Genomic DNA, 18,360 nt, shown 5'->3' with positions numbered 1-18,360 from the left:
GTACCAGGCACTGTACACATACAATTATTATGTCATTTGACCCTCACAACAACCCTGGGAAGTAGGTGCTATTATTATCCCCATTTTACAGTTGATGAAACTGAGGTTAAATGACTTACCCATTGTCACATAGCTAGGAAGTGTCTGAGGCTGGATTTGAACTGATTTCTTCCTTATTCCAGGCCCAGCCCTCTATCTACCATACTAGCTAACTGCTCTAGTATACTTATACCAAGTAAGCCTAAGGTAGTCTGAAAGGGGAAGGTTATTATTATCTGTTGGAGTGGATGGTAGGGACCAGAAAAGACCTCTTGTTGAAGGTGGGCTTTGAGTTAGACCTTGAAGGAAGTGAAGAAAACTAGGAGTTGGAGGTGAAGATGCAGGCATGGTAGCCAGCACAGAGGGTCTCTCAGAGATGGGAGTTGGTTATAGAACTTCAAGTAGGCCTGGGCTATTGACCACGACATTGGGATTATAATCAGTATAACATTTTGAATGTACTGTAGCTGAGATATTACTCAACTTGTGGTCACCTTGGTGCTGAGTTTCTCCACACCTGGACAGGCCAGTCTTTGGCTGTACATGCATCGCCCATTGTCCGGCCTGTACTTGAAACCTTTCAAAGTGGTCCAAGTACATGAAGGATTGTTGTGCAGAGGATGGATTTGATTGGTTCTTTTTGCTCCCGGAGAAAAGAACTAGAAGCCATAGGCTGTAGTTGTAACAATGCCCATTTTAGGCTTGATGTCAGAAAAAAAAATTCCTAACAATTAAGAACATCCATAAGTAGTATATAGTATATAGTGGAAACAGCATGGGATTTTGAGCCAGAGGAACTGAATTCAAATTCCAGTTCTGCTCTTCATTGCCTATGTGACCTTGGGCAAGTCCTTAAACTCTCATGGCCTCAGTTTCCCCATTTGTTAAAAATGAGGGGTTTGGATTTGATAACTTCTGAGTTCTCTTCCAACTCCAAAATCTATGAACCTCAAGAGATAATTCACCCTCAAGCAGATGCTGGACAACGATTTGTCAGCATCTGTATTATAATAGACATTCCTTTCATTTATGGACTGGACTATTTCACCACTGAGGTCCCTTCCACTTATCAGATTATGAGTTTATGTTTTGATTAGCACCTGCTAGAATTCATGATCAAGAGCAGAGTATTCAAGGACCTGGATTATCTCCTTGCCATGATGATATTTCAGAAGAGGATTTAGTAGAGAATGTTGAGGATAAAATCATCCAAATAAAAAAGTTCTGAATAGCAGAATACTTGGGTTTAAATTCTAAATACGGTATTATCTACTTATGTTCTCATAAAAGATTCATATCAACTATCTGAGGAGGGGAGAAGAAGACAGGACAGGACAGGACAGGACAGGACAGGTCAGGACAGGAGTCTTTTCGAATGCAATGCTATGATTCTTAATCGAGATGGCCTCTGGGATCAATTCTAGCCCTAAAAGTCTATCCTCTGCAAAGACAAAGAGAGATTTTTGTCTGCATCAGCAAAGGATCATCCACCCTGATTTAAAAAAAAAAACATTAACCATAGACATCTAAAGTATTGGAGGTTTTATACATCCATCTAAAAGAAAATAGGGACACAAGTGTTGGACTAAGTTCAAAATCTTTGGAAATGATGCTGTTTCTTCAATGACTATAGTCTCTTTTTAAAAGGAGAGGGTAATTGTGTTTGTTTTCCTTTGGAAGGATGTGCCCTATTTTTAAGGGGGGAAGTGAGGCATCAAAAAGTTGTATGAGACATCAAATGTCTCTTGCAAAACAACAATTTAACAAATTAAGTGTAAATGAATCAGAAACATGTGAATTCTATTTCCAAAGGAGTTAAGTACTTGGGGAATAGCTGAGTTTGGGGCAAGGAGGAAGAAGGAGAGAGGGTTGAGGGAGGAGGGGCACTTTTGTTTTATATTCTGAAAAAAAGAAGCTTGCTAGATGGTCAGAAACCTCAAGAAGATTTCCCCAATCCTCCATGACAGAGTTACTGGCTGGAAAGATGAATTGCAAGCCCATCTTTATGGGTCACTACTCTTCAAATCATAAAGTACTCATCAGAAGTTATCACTGTACAATGTTTAAAAAAACACTCACTATTAGAAATCACCATGTGTTCTTGGGTTCATTCTTTGGGGTAAGCTGGTGGTGTGTGGGGGTAAAGGGAAGAAGTCAATTATAATGATGCTCCAAGATGATTTCTCCCAAAGTGCAGAATTCTATTTCTGAATCTCATTCATCAATGGTGTCTTCAAGTGATTACTTTGAAAACCAAAGACAACAAAAGCTACTGACTGCCTTGAATATTAGGTGCATCTATGTTCATCCTGGGGGTGAGGGGAGGAAGACGAACAAGGGGCGGGGAAGAGGAAGATATAGAAAAGAAGAAGGAAGTGATAAATCTGAGAAAGCAAGGGAATATCAAATATGACATGAAATGCGATTCTAAGACAAATGAACAAAAGCTCAAATTTGTTATATCATATACCGGCAGCAAGCCCTTTACAATCATTCTATTTTTTCAGCCCAGTGATTGATTACCAGAGTCCTGGGAGATAGTCAGTACAGGTGTCACCTACCTTTTACAGGGGATACAGTTGAAGTCAAGGTCACACAGTTAAAGAGTGACAGAAATGGGACTCCAATCTTTGATCTTCAGAATCTCTGCTGATGCTACCTCAAGCAACGCATGAAAAATAATTTCATTAGAGGATAGCAGACCTCAGACATCATTCTAACTCCTTAATTTTCAAATGAGGAAATTGGAGTGCAGAGAGGTGAAGTGACTTATTGAAATTAATATGATTAGAAATATGTCTTAATATGTAATTCAATTCAGGATAGAAAATATTATATTCTAAAGAATTAATTTTGTTCTAACTAGCAGAGATTAAAGTAATAAGGAATTTCTCAAGTGCTATGAATCCTGACTTCAATGAACCTTAGAGGGAGAATGGGATGCAATAAGAAAGAGTTAGGGTTATATAGGCTTTTGCATTTTATTATAATGTAAGAAACTACAAAACTTTCTTTTTTCTGGTGGCATGCAAACTTAACTGGTCCATTGAATATGAGCTCAGAAGTCATTTTTGCAGTAATCCAACTCTTCATTCATTCATTCATTCATTCATTCATTTGTTCATTCATTCATTCACTCATTTATTTCTTCATTCATGTATTTGTTAATTGATTTGTTTATTCATTCATTCATTCATTTAGTTAGTTAGTTCTTTGGCTTACTTTGTATATCCAATTCTCAGGACAATGCCTATTCAGGCATTAAATGCTTGTTGACCGAGTTACTCAAAGGTAACTTAAGCTATAGGATGGGTCTCACCTTGTGTGGATGCAATAAATGGTCAAATTGTTGAATGAACCTATTTTTTGTCTAATAAACAACATGATGATTTAATTTGAAAGGTAGCTCCATTTGTCTATTCCCAGTTCTGCTCCTTTAAATCAATCTTACACTCCGACTCTATTCAACTGTCTTTTGCTTTCCAGCCCAACCACACCTCGGCCAGCGGGCTTCTCAGAGAAGCTCTTGTTTGCTTCTCCTGTGCAAGATGTGATTGGTGACCCATTCTTGTTCCAAAAAGGAGATATCAGTCATTCCTTTTGTTTTGTTTTGGCCCTATCCCAGTGGGATGGATTTTCAGTCAATTCTCATCATAATACAATCAAATAGATGAAGCCACACTAGGGGCTGAGAAGACCTCAAAATTTATGTAATAAATCAATGATGATTCAGTTCCTGGCCACAGCTGCCATTTTGTTAAAGTTCACTAGAACTTATTCACTGCTCAATAGCCTTTCTAAGTCACATAATAAAGTTCCTAGAAATGGAAGATTTTTTTCAACCTTCTTCATTGAAACAATCAGCCCCAGTATCAACAATTAATATTAAGGTTTCACAGAGTGATTAGTACTGAATGAGAGATATATTTAATACCATATTAACTTCATTTTTCTAGATTGAATTGTGAAATATTTGGGTTATTTATTTGACTCTGTGATTTTATTTCTTCCTCAGATGTATTTTTATAATCTGACCATAATTTTTTTTTTAATTGTTGACAGGCCTACCCTTGTAGCAGTGATAAGGAATGTGAAGTCGGAAGATACTGCAACAGTCCCCACCAGGGTTCTTCAGCCTGCGTAGTGTGCCGGAGGAAAAAGAAACGCTGTCATCGAGAGGGCATGTGCTGTCCTGGCACCCGCTGCAACAATGGTACAGAAAAGGGCTTTTCTCCTAGTGCACCTCTTCTCTTTCCACATGTCCCAAAGATTGACTTACTTTATTACTGAGGAGTCATGAATTTAAAGTTTGGGCGATTCCTGCTTTTGGTCAGAAGTGCGGTGATGGGGGAAATATCATGTGAGAAGTAATTACTAGTATATGTATATGTGGAATATATCATAATGTTATTATACTTTTATATATTACATATAACATATACAACATATTATAAATAGCATATAAGATGTATATAAGGTATATGCATTAAGGCATGTATAAGATATAATAAATAATTATCCCCATAAATGTTAATGTTATATCAATATACCTCTCAATATATACTTATTGATAATTTATAACTATATATGTATATATAACCATACATGTAACTATATGATGTGTATATATAACTATATATGTATGTGTGTATATATAACTAACTACATATATGTGTATATATAACTATATAACTATAACTACATATATTTCATTATATATGTCTCTCTGTCTATTTCTATCTTTATAGCTTACTAGCTAGCTAGCTATAGATGCTACTTTTCACTTAGCTTAAAGCTTCATTAAAGCTTTGTGTGTGTATGGCTGGGTGGGTGAGTGGGTGTGTATATCTAAGGTTTGCAAAACACTTAATATAAGTTATCTCATTTGAATCTCACAACTCTACAAGGTAGGTGTTGTTATTATTTCCATTTAACAGATACGAAAACCTAGCCTGAATTAACGGATGTACCCAGAGTCACACATAGCTAGTGTCTGAGGCAGGATTGGAGCTCAGGTTTTCCTCACTCCCAAGTACAACACTCTTATCTGTCCTCAGTGCCAATTAGCTGCCTAGTTTGTAAGATTAAGAAAAAATTTACCCCCAAGTTGCCTTTCTTGGACATTATTACTTGTGCTATACACCACATTGTGCCTATTGAGTAGATGTAGTGGATAGAGTGTTGGAAAGACCAGAGTTTAAATTTGGCCTCAGATACTAACTAGCTGTATGACCCTGGGCATGTCACTTAACCCTGCTTGCCTCACCAAAAAAAAAATGCTTATTCTGTCCCCTTCATGCTGAGCTTCTAATGATTCATTTCATATGCACAGCTAAATGTGCTTTTCCATTAAAAAGGCCTAAATAACAACTTATATGTGGAAAGGAATCAAAAAACAGAGATTGTTCTAAGATTAAGAATATTTATAAATGAAACAGAGTAAGTAAGAACCGATGAGATCGTTTATACAGCTTCACAAACTTCGCAGTGCTGTATAAATAAGAGCTATTATCATGGTGGCTAGAGTAGTGGAAAGAGCTCTGGATCTTGAGTCAGAAGTCATGGAATCCTCATTCCTCCACTTCCTAGCTCCATGATGTTGGGCAAGTCATTCCTTAGTGTCTTCATGTATAAAATAAGAAGATTATAGTAAATTACCCTGAACATCCAATTCCATTTCTAAATCTATAATCCTAGGATTCTTCTCTGTTTATACTTTGATCTAGGTATCTGAGATCAAAACCACTCACTTCTCAGTGCTGTCGACTTCCACAGGAAGGGTATTTGGATCTGGAAAAAGAAGGACCCACGACCCAGCTCTGTAACTGTTTGCACAGGGATGTGATGGAGCCAGAGATTAGTAAACTTTCAGTGTGAGAATGGACACCTCAGAAACCATCTCTCATAGAACAGGGTTCAATTTATCATTTTGTTGATTGCTTAGACTTAAGTAAGTGTTCACAATGCAGCTTAAAGTGAAAGGTTTGTGTCCCTACCCTCTGCCCTGCCCCCAACCCCCAACCACCTATTAGTAGTTAACATGTGCCAGAATACTCCTGTATTGCTCTATAAGCATTGCTTGAGCTCAGCAAGAGTACAGGATAAGGCTCAGAGTATAAGTTATCACCACACTGCAAGCCTGCTGATTTTAGGCTTACAATAATATTAATATTAATAAATAAAATTGATATTAATAATACAGACAACTACCATTTATATAGCTCTTGAAGGTTTACAAAGTGCTTGATGTTCATTTTCTCATTTGAACCTCACTACGCTCATGTCCATGGATCTCAATGAATTCCTCTACACAGTCCTTTGTGATAATCTAGTCTGTTGAAAGGAGTGGGAAGGAATCACAGAGAATACAAACCAATAGCATATAAACTATTCATCCTTGGCTTTGGAAAGTAACCAAAGACATACACAGACGAACAAATTTATATATAGCCCTATACCACAGCTGTTCCTGGGATCTGGGATGATTTGTTCTACTGGTACCTATGGGCAATATGAAGAAGATGCACACACTCTTCACAAAGTTGTTAATATATGCATTGATGTTTGAGAAGTGACATGGGATGGGAGAGCTAGAAGGGACCCCAGAGACCATCTAACCCAACCCTTCTTGTTTGACAGATGAGGAAAATGAGACTCAGAGAAGTTAAATGATTTGTCAAACACATGGGTAGTAAGCTTTGAAAGTGGGATCTTCTGACGCCAGAGACAGCTCATTCCACTCTACAACACACCACAGACTAGGCTTACATTGTTTGAGAAAGATAGAGAATTGGCCAAATTTGGAATGAAACTGTCTGGCAAGGCTTTTCTTCCTTTGTTTTTTCCTCCCTCCCTCCCTCCCTCCCTTCTTCCTTCCTTCCTTCCTTCCTTCCTTCCTTCCTTCCTTCCTTCCTTCCTTCCTGCCTTCCTTCCTTCCCTTCCTCGTTACTTCCTTCCCTCCTTTCTTCATCCTTCTCTCTCTTTCTGTCTTTCTTTTCTTTTCTTTTCTTTTCTTTTCTTTTCTTTTCCTTTCTTCCTTCCTTCCTTCCTTCCTTTCCTTCTTTCTTTCTTTCTTTCTTTCTTTCTTTCTTTCTTCTTTCTTTTTCTTTATCTCTTTTTTTTTTCTTTTCTTTCTTTCTTTCCTTCTCCTTCTCTTTTTCTTTCTTTCTTTCTTTCTTTCTTTTCTTTCTTTTCTTTCTTTCTTTCTTTCTTTTCTTTCTTTCCTTCCTTCTTCTTCTTCCTTCTTTCTTTCCTTTCTTTCTTTCTTTTCTTCTCTTTCTTTTCTTTCTTTCTCTTTCTTTCCTTCCTTCCTTCCTTCCTTTCCTTCCTTCCCTTCCTTCCTTCCTTCCCTTCCTTCTTTCTTCTTTCTTTTCTTTCTTCTTTCTTTCCTTTCTTTCTTTTCTTTCTTTCCTTTCTTTCCTTCCTTTCCTTCCTTCCTTCCTTCCTTCCTTCCTTTCTTTCTTTTTCTTTCTTCCTTCTTCCTTCTCTTTTTTCTTTCTTTCCTTCTTTCTCCTTTCCTTCCTTTCTTCTTTCCTTCCTTCCTTCCTCTTTCTTTTCTTATCTTCCTTTCCTTTCTTCTTTCTTTCTTTCTTCTTCTTTTTCTTCTTTCTTTCTCTTTTTTCTTTCTTTCTTCTTTCTTCTTCTACTTTCTTTCTTTCTTTCTCTTTCTTTCCTTCATTCCTTCCTTCATTCCTTCCTTCCTTTCTTTCTTAAAGCACACTGCTTGGCAAATGGCAGGTGCTTAATAAGTGCTTGTTGATTGGATGATTGCTGAAGAATGTCATTTATCAATGTTTTCCTGTTTTTTATATTGCATGACTGAATAAAGAAATGGAAAACCACTAGTGTGTACAGATGAATTAACCTAACATCTTCCATCATCCTTTCCAGGCATCTGTATTCCAGTCACGGAAAGTATATTAACTCCTCACATCCCAGCACTGGATGGCACTCGACACAGAGATCGTAGTCATGGTCACTACTCACACCATGACTTGGGTTGGCAGAATCTGGGAAGACCACATTCTAAGCTGTCACACATAAAAGGTTGGATTACAAAAGTTGCTATGTGTTTTTGTTTGTTTCTTTCTTTGTTGGTTCTTTTGTAGGTCAGCCAAATAAATAAACAATAGTCTCATAGGTCGGGGCAAGATTCCTTCCCCTACCAGGCCCCTGATTAGTATCTGTAGAAACCCCTCAAGGTCTAACTGACTTGACTTTTCTTCTCTTGCTGACATACCTTCCAGAAGTAATATCCCCTTCAATATGCACATAGCTCTTTGTTTAGACTTCTTTTCACTTGTCTCATTCTACCTTTTCTTGTATCTGTGTGAGGTTCCAATTTACCCTGATAGATTATTAGCTTATTGAATGAAAAGGAAGCAGTATATTTCCTCTATATGTCCCCATTGATAAACATAATGTCTTGAACATTTGTGGAAATGGAGAAATAAAGATTGGCACCTGTTCTGCAACCTATAAATGTTGGACAGTTGTCTTAAATATAGCATCTGTCAATCAAGAGGCACATAATATGTGGTATATGAATATAATGGAATACTATTGTGCTATAAGAAATGATGAGCAGGATGATTTCAGAAAAAAAACTGGACAGACTTACATGAATTGATGCAAAGTGAAGTGAGCAGAACCAGGAGAACAGGAAGATAAGCCTTCTGGATTTAGGCCCCATCCTCTATCACTCCTAACTGCTGTAAAGTGAATAAATATAACTAGTTATTTGTGTGTGTATCCTCAGTACTTAGAGTAGCTACGTGGTACAGTGGCAGGCCTGGAGTCAGGAAGACTCATCCTCATGAGTTCAAATATGGCCCCAGAGACTTACTAGCTGTGTGACCCTGAGCAAGTCACTTAACCCTGTCTGCCTTAGTTTCCTCATTTGTAAAATAAGCCAGAGAAGGAAGCAGCAAACCACTCCTGTATCTTTGCCAAAAAAAATCCCAAATGGGGTCATAAAGAGTCATACGTAACTAAACAACAAAAACAGCCTTACTGCTTAACACATTGCCTGACACATAAGAGGCGCTTCTTAAACGTGTATTGACTGACTGACTAATAAATGTCCGCTGCATCAAATTGAATTGAAAATGGACTGTAGAGAAGTATTCTTTTAGAATTTAGGAAGATAGTTTATGAAGATCATCTGATATTTTTAAAGGCAAGATTTTAATCTCATTAATATTAATTTCCCATTTGCAATATGATATGCACTAACAATTGGTCATGCTGGGGGAATCAGTGCTTATGTTCCGTGGACAGAGCATCTCTTCTCCAAAAAATTGCTGAATAATGGCTATCACATCCTTACTCTCCAAATCTCCTTTATTTCAAGCTTAGTAAGGACCACTTAAATAACATCTAGGTTTTTTTTTCCATTTCAGTAACTTCCCAATTTTTCATTTATTATAACCTTTCCTCGGGGTAGGGTGGCATTCTTAGGTGACAAGATTCGGCAGCATTCTCAGTCCACCAGGAAATTGTCCCTAAATCACACCATAGCATAGTTTACTTCTGGGGCAGCTAGGTGGCGCAGTGGATAGAGCACCGGCCCTGAAGTCGAGAGGACCCGAGTTCAAATCCAGCATCAGACCAAACACTTGACACTTACTAGCTCTGTGACCCTGGGCAAGTTACTTAACCCCAACTGCCTAGAAATGACAACAACGCATAGTTTACTTCTGGTAAGGTTTCCTATAGTGTGGCATGAATGGGCACTAAGGGCTGAGTCAGGAGACCTGGATTTAAAGCTCATATATGATATTTGTTTCTTTTACGACCAAGGGAAATGGCAATTTAACTGAGCTTCAACTTTCTCATCAGTGAAATGGGAATGATAATATTTATTCTCTATATTTCATAAGATTGGTTTGAGGAAATTTTAAGGCTTTATAAAAATGGGAGTTATTATATTAAATGGATGGCACCTCTTGACCTGAGTAATTCCCTTGGCCTCATCCCTATATTTCCAACTTTTTCTTAAGATGGGTGGGTAGCACCCTTATTTATGAAATACAGAGCTGATATGAATAATGGAAATAATGATGTGGAAATGAGGTTTTGGAATTATCCGTGAATGTCAAAGTTTTGCCAATCTCACTCTCTTGGAGCCTCCAATGAGGCATGACATTGACTGGTTTGGGTTTTAACTATTTTTATATTCTTGACATTAGGAAATGATAAGGATAAAGACAATATGGAAAAGTAGTGGGAGTGGGAGTGGGATCAGGTGGGGACTTGAATATTTTACAAAAAGGATTGTCAGCCCTTTAATAATCAAAAGCTGACAGTGATGGATTTCCGAGAGTAGAGATGGAAAAAAATATGCCAAATATATTTAAATAACAAGCAATATTCATATGGAAAATATTGTACATAAGAATATTTAAGAGGGCTCCAAATTATTAATGTTTTAGGATCCTAGGTTTGGAGCTGGAAGTAATTTTAAAGACCATTATTTAAACCTCCTCCTTTTAGAGATGAAGAAACTGAGGTTCATAGCTGTTAAGTGACTTGCCCAAGATCATATGGGTAGCAAAGAATCAGAGATGGAAATTAAATCCAAATCCTCAAACTCCAGAGTTAGGGTTATTGCCATGGTACCATGCTGCCTGATTTAAAAAAAAAACTGCTACCAGAACTAGGGAATAATATGTATCTCATTTATCTCAGGACATGAAGGGGACCCCTGCTTAAGGTCATCAGACTGCATGGAAGGATTTTGCTGTGCTCGTCACTTCTGGACCAAGATTTGCAAACCAGTGCTACATCAGGGTGAGGTGTGCACCAAGCAGCGTAAGAAGGGCTCTCATGGCTTGGAGATCTTCCAGCGGTGTGACTGTGCCAAAGGCCTGTCTTGCAAAGTGTGGAAAGATGCCACCTATTCCTCCAAAGCCAGACTCCATGTGTGTCAGAAAATATGACCCGAAATGAGGAAAACATCCCTAGTAGACTGTGAATTTGTGTATTTAATGCATTATGGCATGGTGGAAAAGAAGGGTGGTAATGAAGCAAGAGGGCTCAAATGAGGATTGTGATAAGAGTACAGATCACCAAAACAGGAAAAGAAACCAATCAACCACCAAAGTCCCCCAGAGTGGTTTGGAATGGTTGGCCTACGCCCAGTGCTGGAGTGTTTCCATTATGCAAAATTGTTTATGTAAATAATGTAAACATTTGTGAAAATGCTATTAAAAAAAGCATGAAGTGGAAATTACTGACATTTATCATGTGTCTTCCCATGAATTTAGGCTGTGCCACAGGATAGGTTTCCATGAGGGTGTTAATGGCTATTGAAACAATGAACAAACTGAATTTCCATATGAAGTCAGATTAGAATGAAATACCATTCCTGAAGTCCATTTTGCTATCATACCAGATGCTAGAAAATGAGAAGACCTAGAGAAATGATATAAAAGGCAGGCAGTGTCTGAATTACATTCACAATCTAGTGTCTATAACTTCATTTAAAATGCTATACATGGTCAGATGGAAGGAAGTTTATTCCAAAGAGAGCTATTAAAATTCTAATCAACACTTTCAAAATGGCAGAACTTCTTCTTCTCCTTCTCCTCCTCCTCCTCCTTCTTCTCCTTCTTCTTCTTCTTCTCCTTCTTCTTCTTCTTCTTCTTCTTCTATATAGAACTAATATCTCCTGATTTAGAAGGAATCATGTTGTATTACATCTAATTTCAGTTCTTATTTTATGGGTCGTTTTCCTGGCTAGGTTACACCTGTCATGTTCAAGGAAAGGAAGGAAGGAAGGAAGGAAGGAAGGAAGGAAGGAAGGAAGGAAGGAAGAAAGAAAGAAAGAAAGAAAGAAAGAAAGAAAGAAAGAAAGAAAGAAAGAAAGAAAGAAAGAAAGAAAGAAAGAAAGAAAGAAAGAAAGAAAGAAAGAAAACTGGTCTAAAGAACGCAGGTTTCATCCTCTTCACACAGTGTGGTAGGTAGTAAGGTTAGGAGAAAATAATTCTTTTTAAAGCTATCAACTTCTTTAATTTTCCAGAGACTCAGACCAATAAATATATTCACTGGCAAAAAGCTGAAGTTATGCAACGTAGTACAGGTAAAATTGAAAAGAAAACCAATTATGCTTTCAGGACTTCCAACTGTTTTCTATAGTTCCATAGCCTCTAAAAGCTTTAACCCAATCCATGTTTCTCCTCAATACAACCCTTTATCACATACTTTCCACTTCTAATAGAAAGAAGTGGAAAAGCTTTTGCCTGTTTTTACCTGATATCAAAGCATACAGGGGGGAAGGGAAAACATTCAGGCAAGTATCAAGCTGTTTACCATAATTTCTGAGTCACTGATTTAATTTTCCTCTTTTAGCACAAATATTAGGCTTTGTGAAGATATGACCTATGTGAAACACAGACACTGGAGTCTCACTAGTGCTTGTGTAGATTGCATCGAGTCCCGTTCACTGCAAAGCCTCTTCAACGAAATCTATAATCACTTAGAAGCATTTGGACTAACTATCCACATAGAAAAACCAAGTGGATGAAGAATGCCAATTTTCCATGGTATTTTTCACTCAGTATAATTTAGTATAAGTGGAGGGAGAGGCATCCTAGGCCTCTCCCAAGTGGTTTAGTTGCTAAGGTACCTAAAGAATTTTATTACAAGGTGGTGCCTTGTCAAAACCCCCCAAGGACAACATCAGAGTTACATTCTGGTGCACAATACAACTTTCTTGATGTGGAAGATATCACCATTATCATTTCTTTGCCAACTTTTCTCTCTAGCAATTTATATTATCAAATAAGTAGGTTGTGCTTTTCATCCTCCGTGGAGATGGACAGGGGTAAAAATCACCACATTATTAATCTACTGATGTTCTTATTTCTGAAATCTCCCTGTTTTAGGATTTCATTCTAAACATTGCTAGAGTACAAAAAGAAGTACAAAACAGCTTTTGACCTTCCCTTTTGTAGATCCACAGTCACCTCTTCATTACTTCTCTCTGAACTGTCTGATCCCCACCTGCTGACTCAAACTCAATTTTTTTTTTCCCCGCAATATATTGGAACTGAGCCTGCATATCAGTTGGGAATCTAAGCTCCCACCCACGCTTAAATAGAATGATTAAGATTTACAAACGTTCCCCACGTGTCTGATTAAAAAAAAAGTTATAGACTATCTGCCAATCTATGTAAGTAGGATTCCGAGTGTGTACAAATAGGCTTCTGTGAGTTTGGAGAAGTGAAAAAATGCAGCATTTCCATGAAACATTTCCTATGCATCAATTACATTTATATGCTGGCTTCTGCATGACTTCCCTTGTGTCTGCTCTACCCTAACCCTTCAAGAATGATTATTTGAAGTAATTTATTTACAGGGAATGTTTAATGAGATGTATTTTCTTATAGAGATATTTCTTACAGAAAGCTTTGTAGCAGAATATATTTGCAGCCTGTTGACTTTGTAATTTAGGGGAAATGTATAAATAAGATTAAATATATTAAATTTCTCTTTTTCAAATACCACATCCACATTTACATGTGTTTTGATTAAAGAAAGAAATTTCAAAGAATCTCAGAACTGGTTGAGACATTGGAGGTCTTTTAGTCTAACTTCCAGCACAGGTGCAGGTATCCTGTTTATTGTGTTTGCTGTGATGGCCATAACGTCTTCACTTCAATGACCACAACAGCCAGGAATTTATTATCCTCTGAGGCTATCCCTTCTACTGTTGGACAGAGGCCAATGGCAAGAATTTTCTTCATTGTGCTAAGCTAAAATGTGTCTCCCTCTGGTTTCTTCCCATCAGTGCTTGCTCTGCCTCACTCAAGCGGCCACAGATAAGAAGTCTGACCTGTCTTCTATGTGGCAGTCTGACAGGTATTTGAAGACAGCTGTCATATTCCCTTTAATATCTTCTTTTCTAGGATAAACTTTGGCAAATTGGAGAAGAGTGTTGACACGCTCGTGGGGGTTGTTGTATAATGCTTGCGGTGCAAAGGAAATTGAGGGTCATATTTGTGTAAAGAAAGGTGTTACTTCACAAAATGGCAAGGGAAGATTTGACTGGGCGTAGAAAAATTAGCTTTGAGAGAGCTGAGTGAACAAACAAAAAAAATCAGCTGACAAGAAAGCTACTTCCTCACTGGCTAGAGAAGTGCTCATCTGAAGACAGCTACATTGCCCTTTAGAGCTATCTATATTGAGAAAGGGCCACGAGAGACAGCATTATATAAAACAAGGAGCACTAGTCTCAGAGTCAGGAAGACCTGACGATGATGATTTACATTTGTGTGAAGAGAATATATATTTTAGAAAAAGAATTCAATGAGCTATACTAACTATACTAGCTATATGACCATGAGAGTGAGTCACTTTACTACTAAGTGCCCCATGACTTATTGATCTCCAAGGATGTAGGGAGTTTCCACACTAAGAGTTCCTTATACTGATGAAATTGCAGGCATAAAATATTTATACTCCCACCCTCAAAGATCATTGCCCTTTGGTTTTCATGTGGTTGTCACAGATGATTCTATTTATTCAGGCTGGTTTCCCCCAGTCCCTAGTCCATTAAAATGCTAACCATGGATTCTCTTTTGTATGAGTAGTGACAAATCCTCCTACTATCCATTTCTTAGTAAAAGCTAAGGATACCCCTAAAGAGGGGAGTGTCCAGAGTCTGGCATGCCTCCCATACCAATGAAATGCATGTATCAACCTTTACTCTGGCATTACCTCCCTGGATAGAAAATGATGATGATGATGATGATGATGATTGATGATGATGATGATGATGATGATGATGATGATGATGATGATGATGACGATGATGGTGATGATGATGATGATGATGATGATGATGATGATGGTGATGATGATGATGATGATGATGATGATGATGATGGTGATGATGATGATGATGATGATGATGATGACGATGATGATTTACATTTGGAGGAGGAGAATTAGAAGAATAATTCAATGAGGCATCACGGTACAGAAGAAAGAGTACTGGTTCAAGACTGAAAGAATCTGGGCTCAAATCCTGTCTCTGTAGCTTACTACTTGTATTATCATTGGCTAATCATCCAACCTCTCTGCCTTTCAATTCCATCATTTGTGGAATGGGAGGATTTTATTATATGCTGTCTGATATCCCAGCCAATACTAAATCTATTGTTTTCATTTGGAGAATCAATGGAAAAAAATGTGCAAGACATGGTAAGATAACTTTTATCTAAGAAAGGACTTCTCCTCGTGAGAATACCAAGTGGATTACCCAGAATAAAAAGAACATAATTACGGATTTCCATTTATTGGTCTCATATCAACTAGTTTTATAGACCAGGAAAGATTCCAAAAAGAAAAAAAAAGGATCAAGAAATAAATGGATAATGATGGTGCATAATATAGAATAATAATATTGGCTGATATATGTGAAATACTTTAAAGTCTACAAGGTACATTTTTCATGGCACCCTGTGAAGTAGGTATTATTATCTCCATTTTTGGCAAAAGGAAACTGGAATTCGAAGTCGCTGACAAGGCAATAATTCAAAACCAGGTCTCCTGACTTGAAATCTGACACAGCTTTGGAGAAAAAAATGGATTTCCCACCCCCCAAAGAAGTGGAATAAGATAGAAGGACGGAGAAGCTAAATGGGGATGACAGAATGGTGGAGGAAATGAGAAGGGGAAAGATAAGAGCTCAGTGACTGACATAGGGAACAAGAGAGAGCTGGCAGGTGCTTTAGACATAGGGTGAGTTACAGTGGAAAAACTTCAAGATGAAAATGAGAAGTTTAAATTTGATACAGATGTCAATGGAAAGCCAAAGGAAGTTTGTAAGGATGAGGATGATAGAGTCACAGCAGTGGGTATGGGGAATTATTTTAACATAAGTGTTACTCAGACAAGGGTTCCAGCTGACATCAAACAAATGAATGGCATTGAAAGGGTAATTTGCCAAAGTCATCTCTCTCTAATTCTTGCCTTAAGTTATTATGTCAGAAAATAATTGGGGATTCTAGAAGAATATAAGTTTGCACAAGAAATCCACTCGTCATCATGCCTCTCACACGTATGTCATGAACTCTGGCAGGGCACAATTTTCAGCATTTCTGCAAGATGCCACAAGGTTGTTTTATTGGCACCACACCTTCCCATTCCCCTGCACCTGCTACTCCAGTCATTATTATACATTTAATAGCTGGCCAGCCTCAAAGGGATATGAACAGATGGAGGACATCAGATTAGCTAGGTTGCTATTTTTTTTTTAGTGTCTTCGGTTCTTGCCTAAAAAAAGTGTGAATCAGGTTTCTAGGTTCTGTTTTCCTACCTTACATCTTGCTCCTCCCAAGTGTCTTCTTGTCTGTGCAAAATAGTCACTCATTCTTTGGCCCTATTTTAGGCTATGGTTAAATCAGATTTAGATAATTGTAAATTCACAGCAGTATCTTTGAGACTCGTGTAGTAATGTTCAAGCTGTTTAACACATGTCTTTTAACTTCCTAAGTCCCAAATGTGGCAATGCTGCCTTTTATAATGCCTAAGAGGAACCTACATTGAAACTTCACTTAAATGCTTTTTTTTAAGGGGATCTTGAATATTGCACAGAGGTGGGGGTGGGGGGTAAACTCACAAGTACTGGGCTGGGACCTTTAAAACCAAATGTTGGGTGTGGAGAAATGTGGGAATGCTATGCAAAAGTCCCTTATAATCAAAGAGGTGGAGACAGCTGGAAAGTGTGTGGGATTTGTTTCTTTAATGAGTATAAAGTTTCTCCAAATTCTGTCTTAATGTTACAGAAGAGAATTGGTATTTGTTAATTAACATTGAAAAACAAGCACAGGAAAAGCTCACTCAATGAACACGTTAGAGGGCAGGGGGGAGATTTACAAAATAGAAGGAAAAGAAATGGTGCTGATCAAGAGAATCCAGGGAGGCTGGGAAGAAGAGAAGGAGGTGGGCACTATGTAGAATTCCTTTTTTTAAAAAAAAAAAAGCATTTGGTTTGCAGGAATGCAACATCTGGTCACTGTAGGCTTGAAATAGGCCAAGTAAAGGGAGCTTTTGCAGAAGGGGATAGGGTTGGGTTAAAACTAGTAGGTCTTAAGGAAATCACAGAGAAATAAATACTTGTTGGTTCCAAGGAAATTCATTCCAAACTGTGACTCAGTTGGGCTCCCTGTCTCTCTTTCTTCCAAGCATCTTCAAGAAGATAGAGTACCTACCTACCCTATTCAAAAGGTTTCTACAGAGTGTCAATTCCACTGGGTAAAAATAATAATATTAATAACAATAGCAGTAATTTCAAATTTGGTTTTACTCTATTTAAAAAGTGCCCTTACATATATTATTTCACTTTTTCCTATCAACAACCTTTGATATCAGAAGGTCCAATATTCAGGAAAGCAAATCATAGGAAGGGTAAGTGATTTGCCTAAAAACTTCAGCAAATAAAATAAGAATCCAAGTTTCTCCATTTGCAGAGCTGTGTCCATTAGGCCATATTTGATCCAGCAGCTCCATTATACGGAGGAAGATGACATGGGTTCTAATCCAAACTCTTCTATTTACCTGCTATGTCATCTAAGGCAAGTGACTTCATCTCATGGCCTCTCAGTTTCCTCATCTGTAAAATAAGGGGATTTTCATTTGCCTGCTGTGTGATCTAAGGCAAGTGACTTCATTTCATGGCCCCTCAGTTTCCTCATCTGTAAAATAAGGAAATTAGATTAGTTGCTTTCTAAGGTCAGACAGCTCTGATAATCTACTCTGTTAAGTTCTGTTCTGCCCCATTCTATTCCATTGAATTACTTCTTTTTCGTATGTGCATGGAAAGTGGGGAAGAAGGCTTGGGTTTGGGATCACCCTTGATCCTTCAGCCCAAGACCAAAAGCTTTTTACTAGACTCTGCTGCCATCTTTTCAGGAGACAAACTACCATCTCCAGCAATTGACACTAGAAAATATCTGAGATATGGATGAAGAGTTTAACATTACACAAGAGGAAAAGTGAGTGTGACAGTGGGCTCTCCTTGAATATTCCTCTTCCAAATGGCATTTAGGGAAGAATATATGTCTTTAGTATATAGAGTCACCAGCAGACCTCAGTCACCACTGAAATGGCTCACAGTCCTGCATATTTCCTGAACATGTTTTGATTGTAGGATCATAGGCTTAGAGTTGGAAGGGACCTTACAATTTATCCAGTCCAACCTTCATTTTATAAACCACAAAACTGAGATCCAAGAGTTGAAGTGACTTACCCAAGGTCTTACAAGTTGTAAATGGCAGAGCGAGGATATGAACCCAGTTCTTCTGAATTCAGATC

The 18,360-nt window shown here is 37.8% G+C and overlaps 1 protein-coding gene across 2 annotated transcripts in view; it reads left to right on the top strand.

Annotated features, from left to right (window-relative positions):
• The window catches only part of DKK2 (dickkopf Wnt signaling pathway inhibitor 2), a 152,514-nt gene extending 138,967 nt beyond the window's left edge, over positions 1 to 13,547 (top strand). For both annotated transcript variants that reach the window (XM_021001335.2, XM_021001334.2), the window contains exons 2-4: positions 4,102 to 4,252; positions 7,930 to 8,085; positions 10,729 to 13,547. In XM_021001335.2, coding sequence (XP_020856994.1) covers positions 4,102 to 4,252; positions 7,930 to 8,085; positions 10,729 to 10,979 — 558 coding nt within the window. In that variant the 3' untranslated portion in view covers positions 10,980 to 13,547. The remainder of the gene's footprint in view (positions 1 to 4,101; positions 4,253 to 7,929; positions 8,086 to 10,728) is intronic.
• Positions 13,548 to 18,360: the final 4,813 nt, after the last annotated feature.

Source organism: Phascolarctos cinereus, unplaced genomic scaffold (assembly GCF_003287225.1).
Source record: "Phascolarctos cinereus isolate Bilbo 61053 unplaced genomic scaffold, phaCin_HiC Scaffold_9;HRSCAF=440, whole genome shotgun sequence".
NCBI classification, from domain to species: domain Eukaryota; kingdom Metazoa; phylum Chordata; class Mammalia; order Diprotodontia; family Phascolarctidae; genus Phascolarctos; species Phascolarctos cinereus.
The sequence above is the reverse complement of the archived record's forward strand: the minus strand, read 5'-3'. Positions and strand labels throughout refer to the sequence as shown.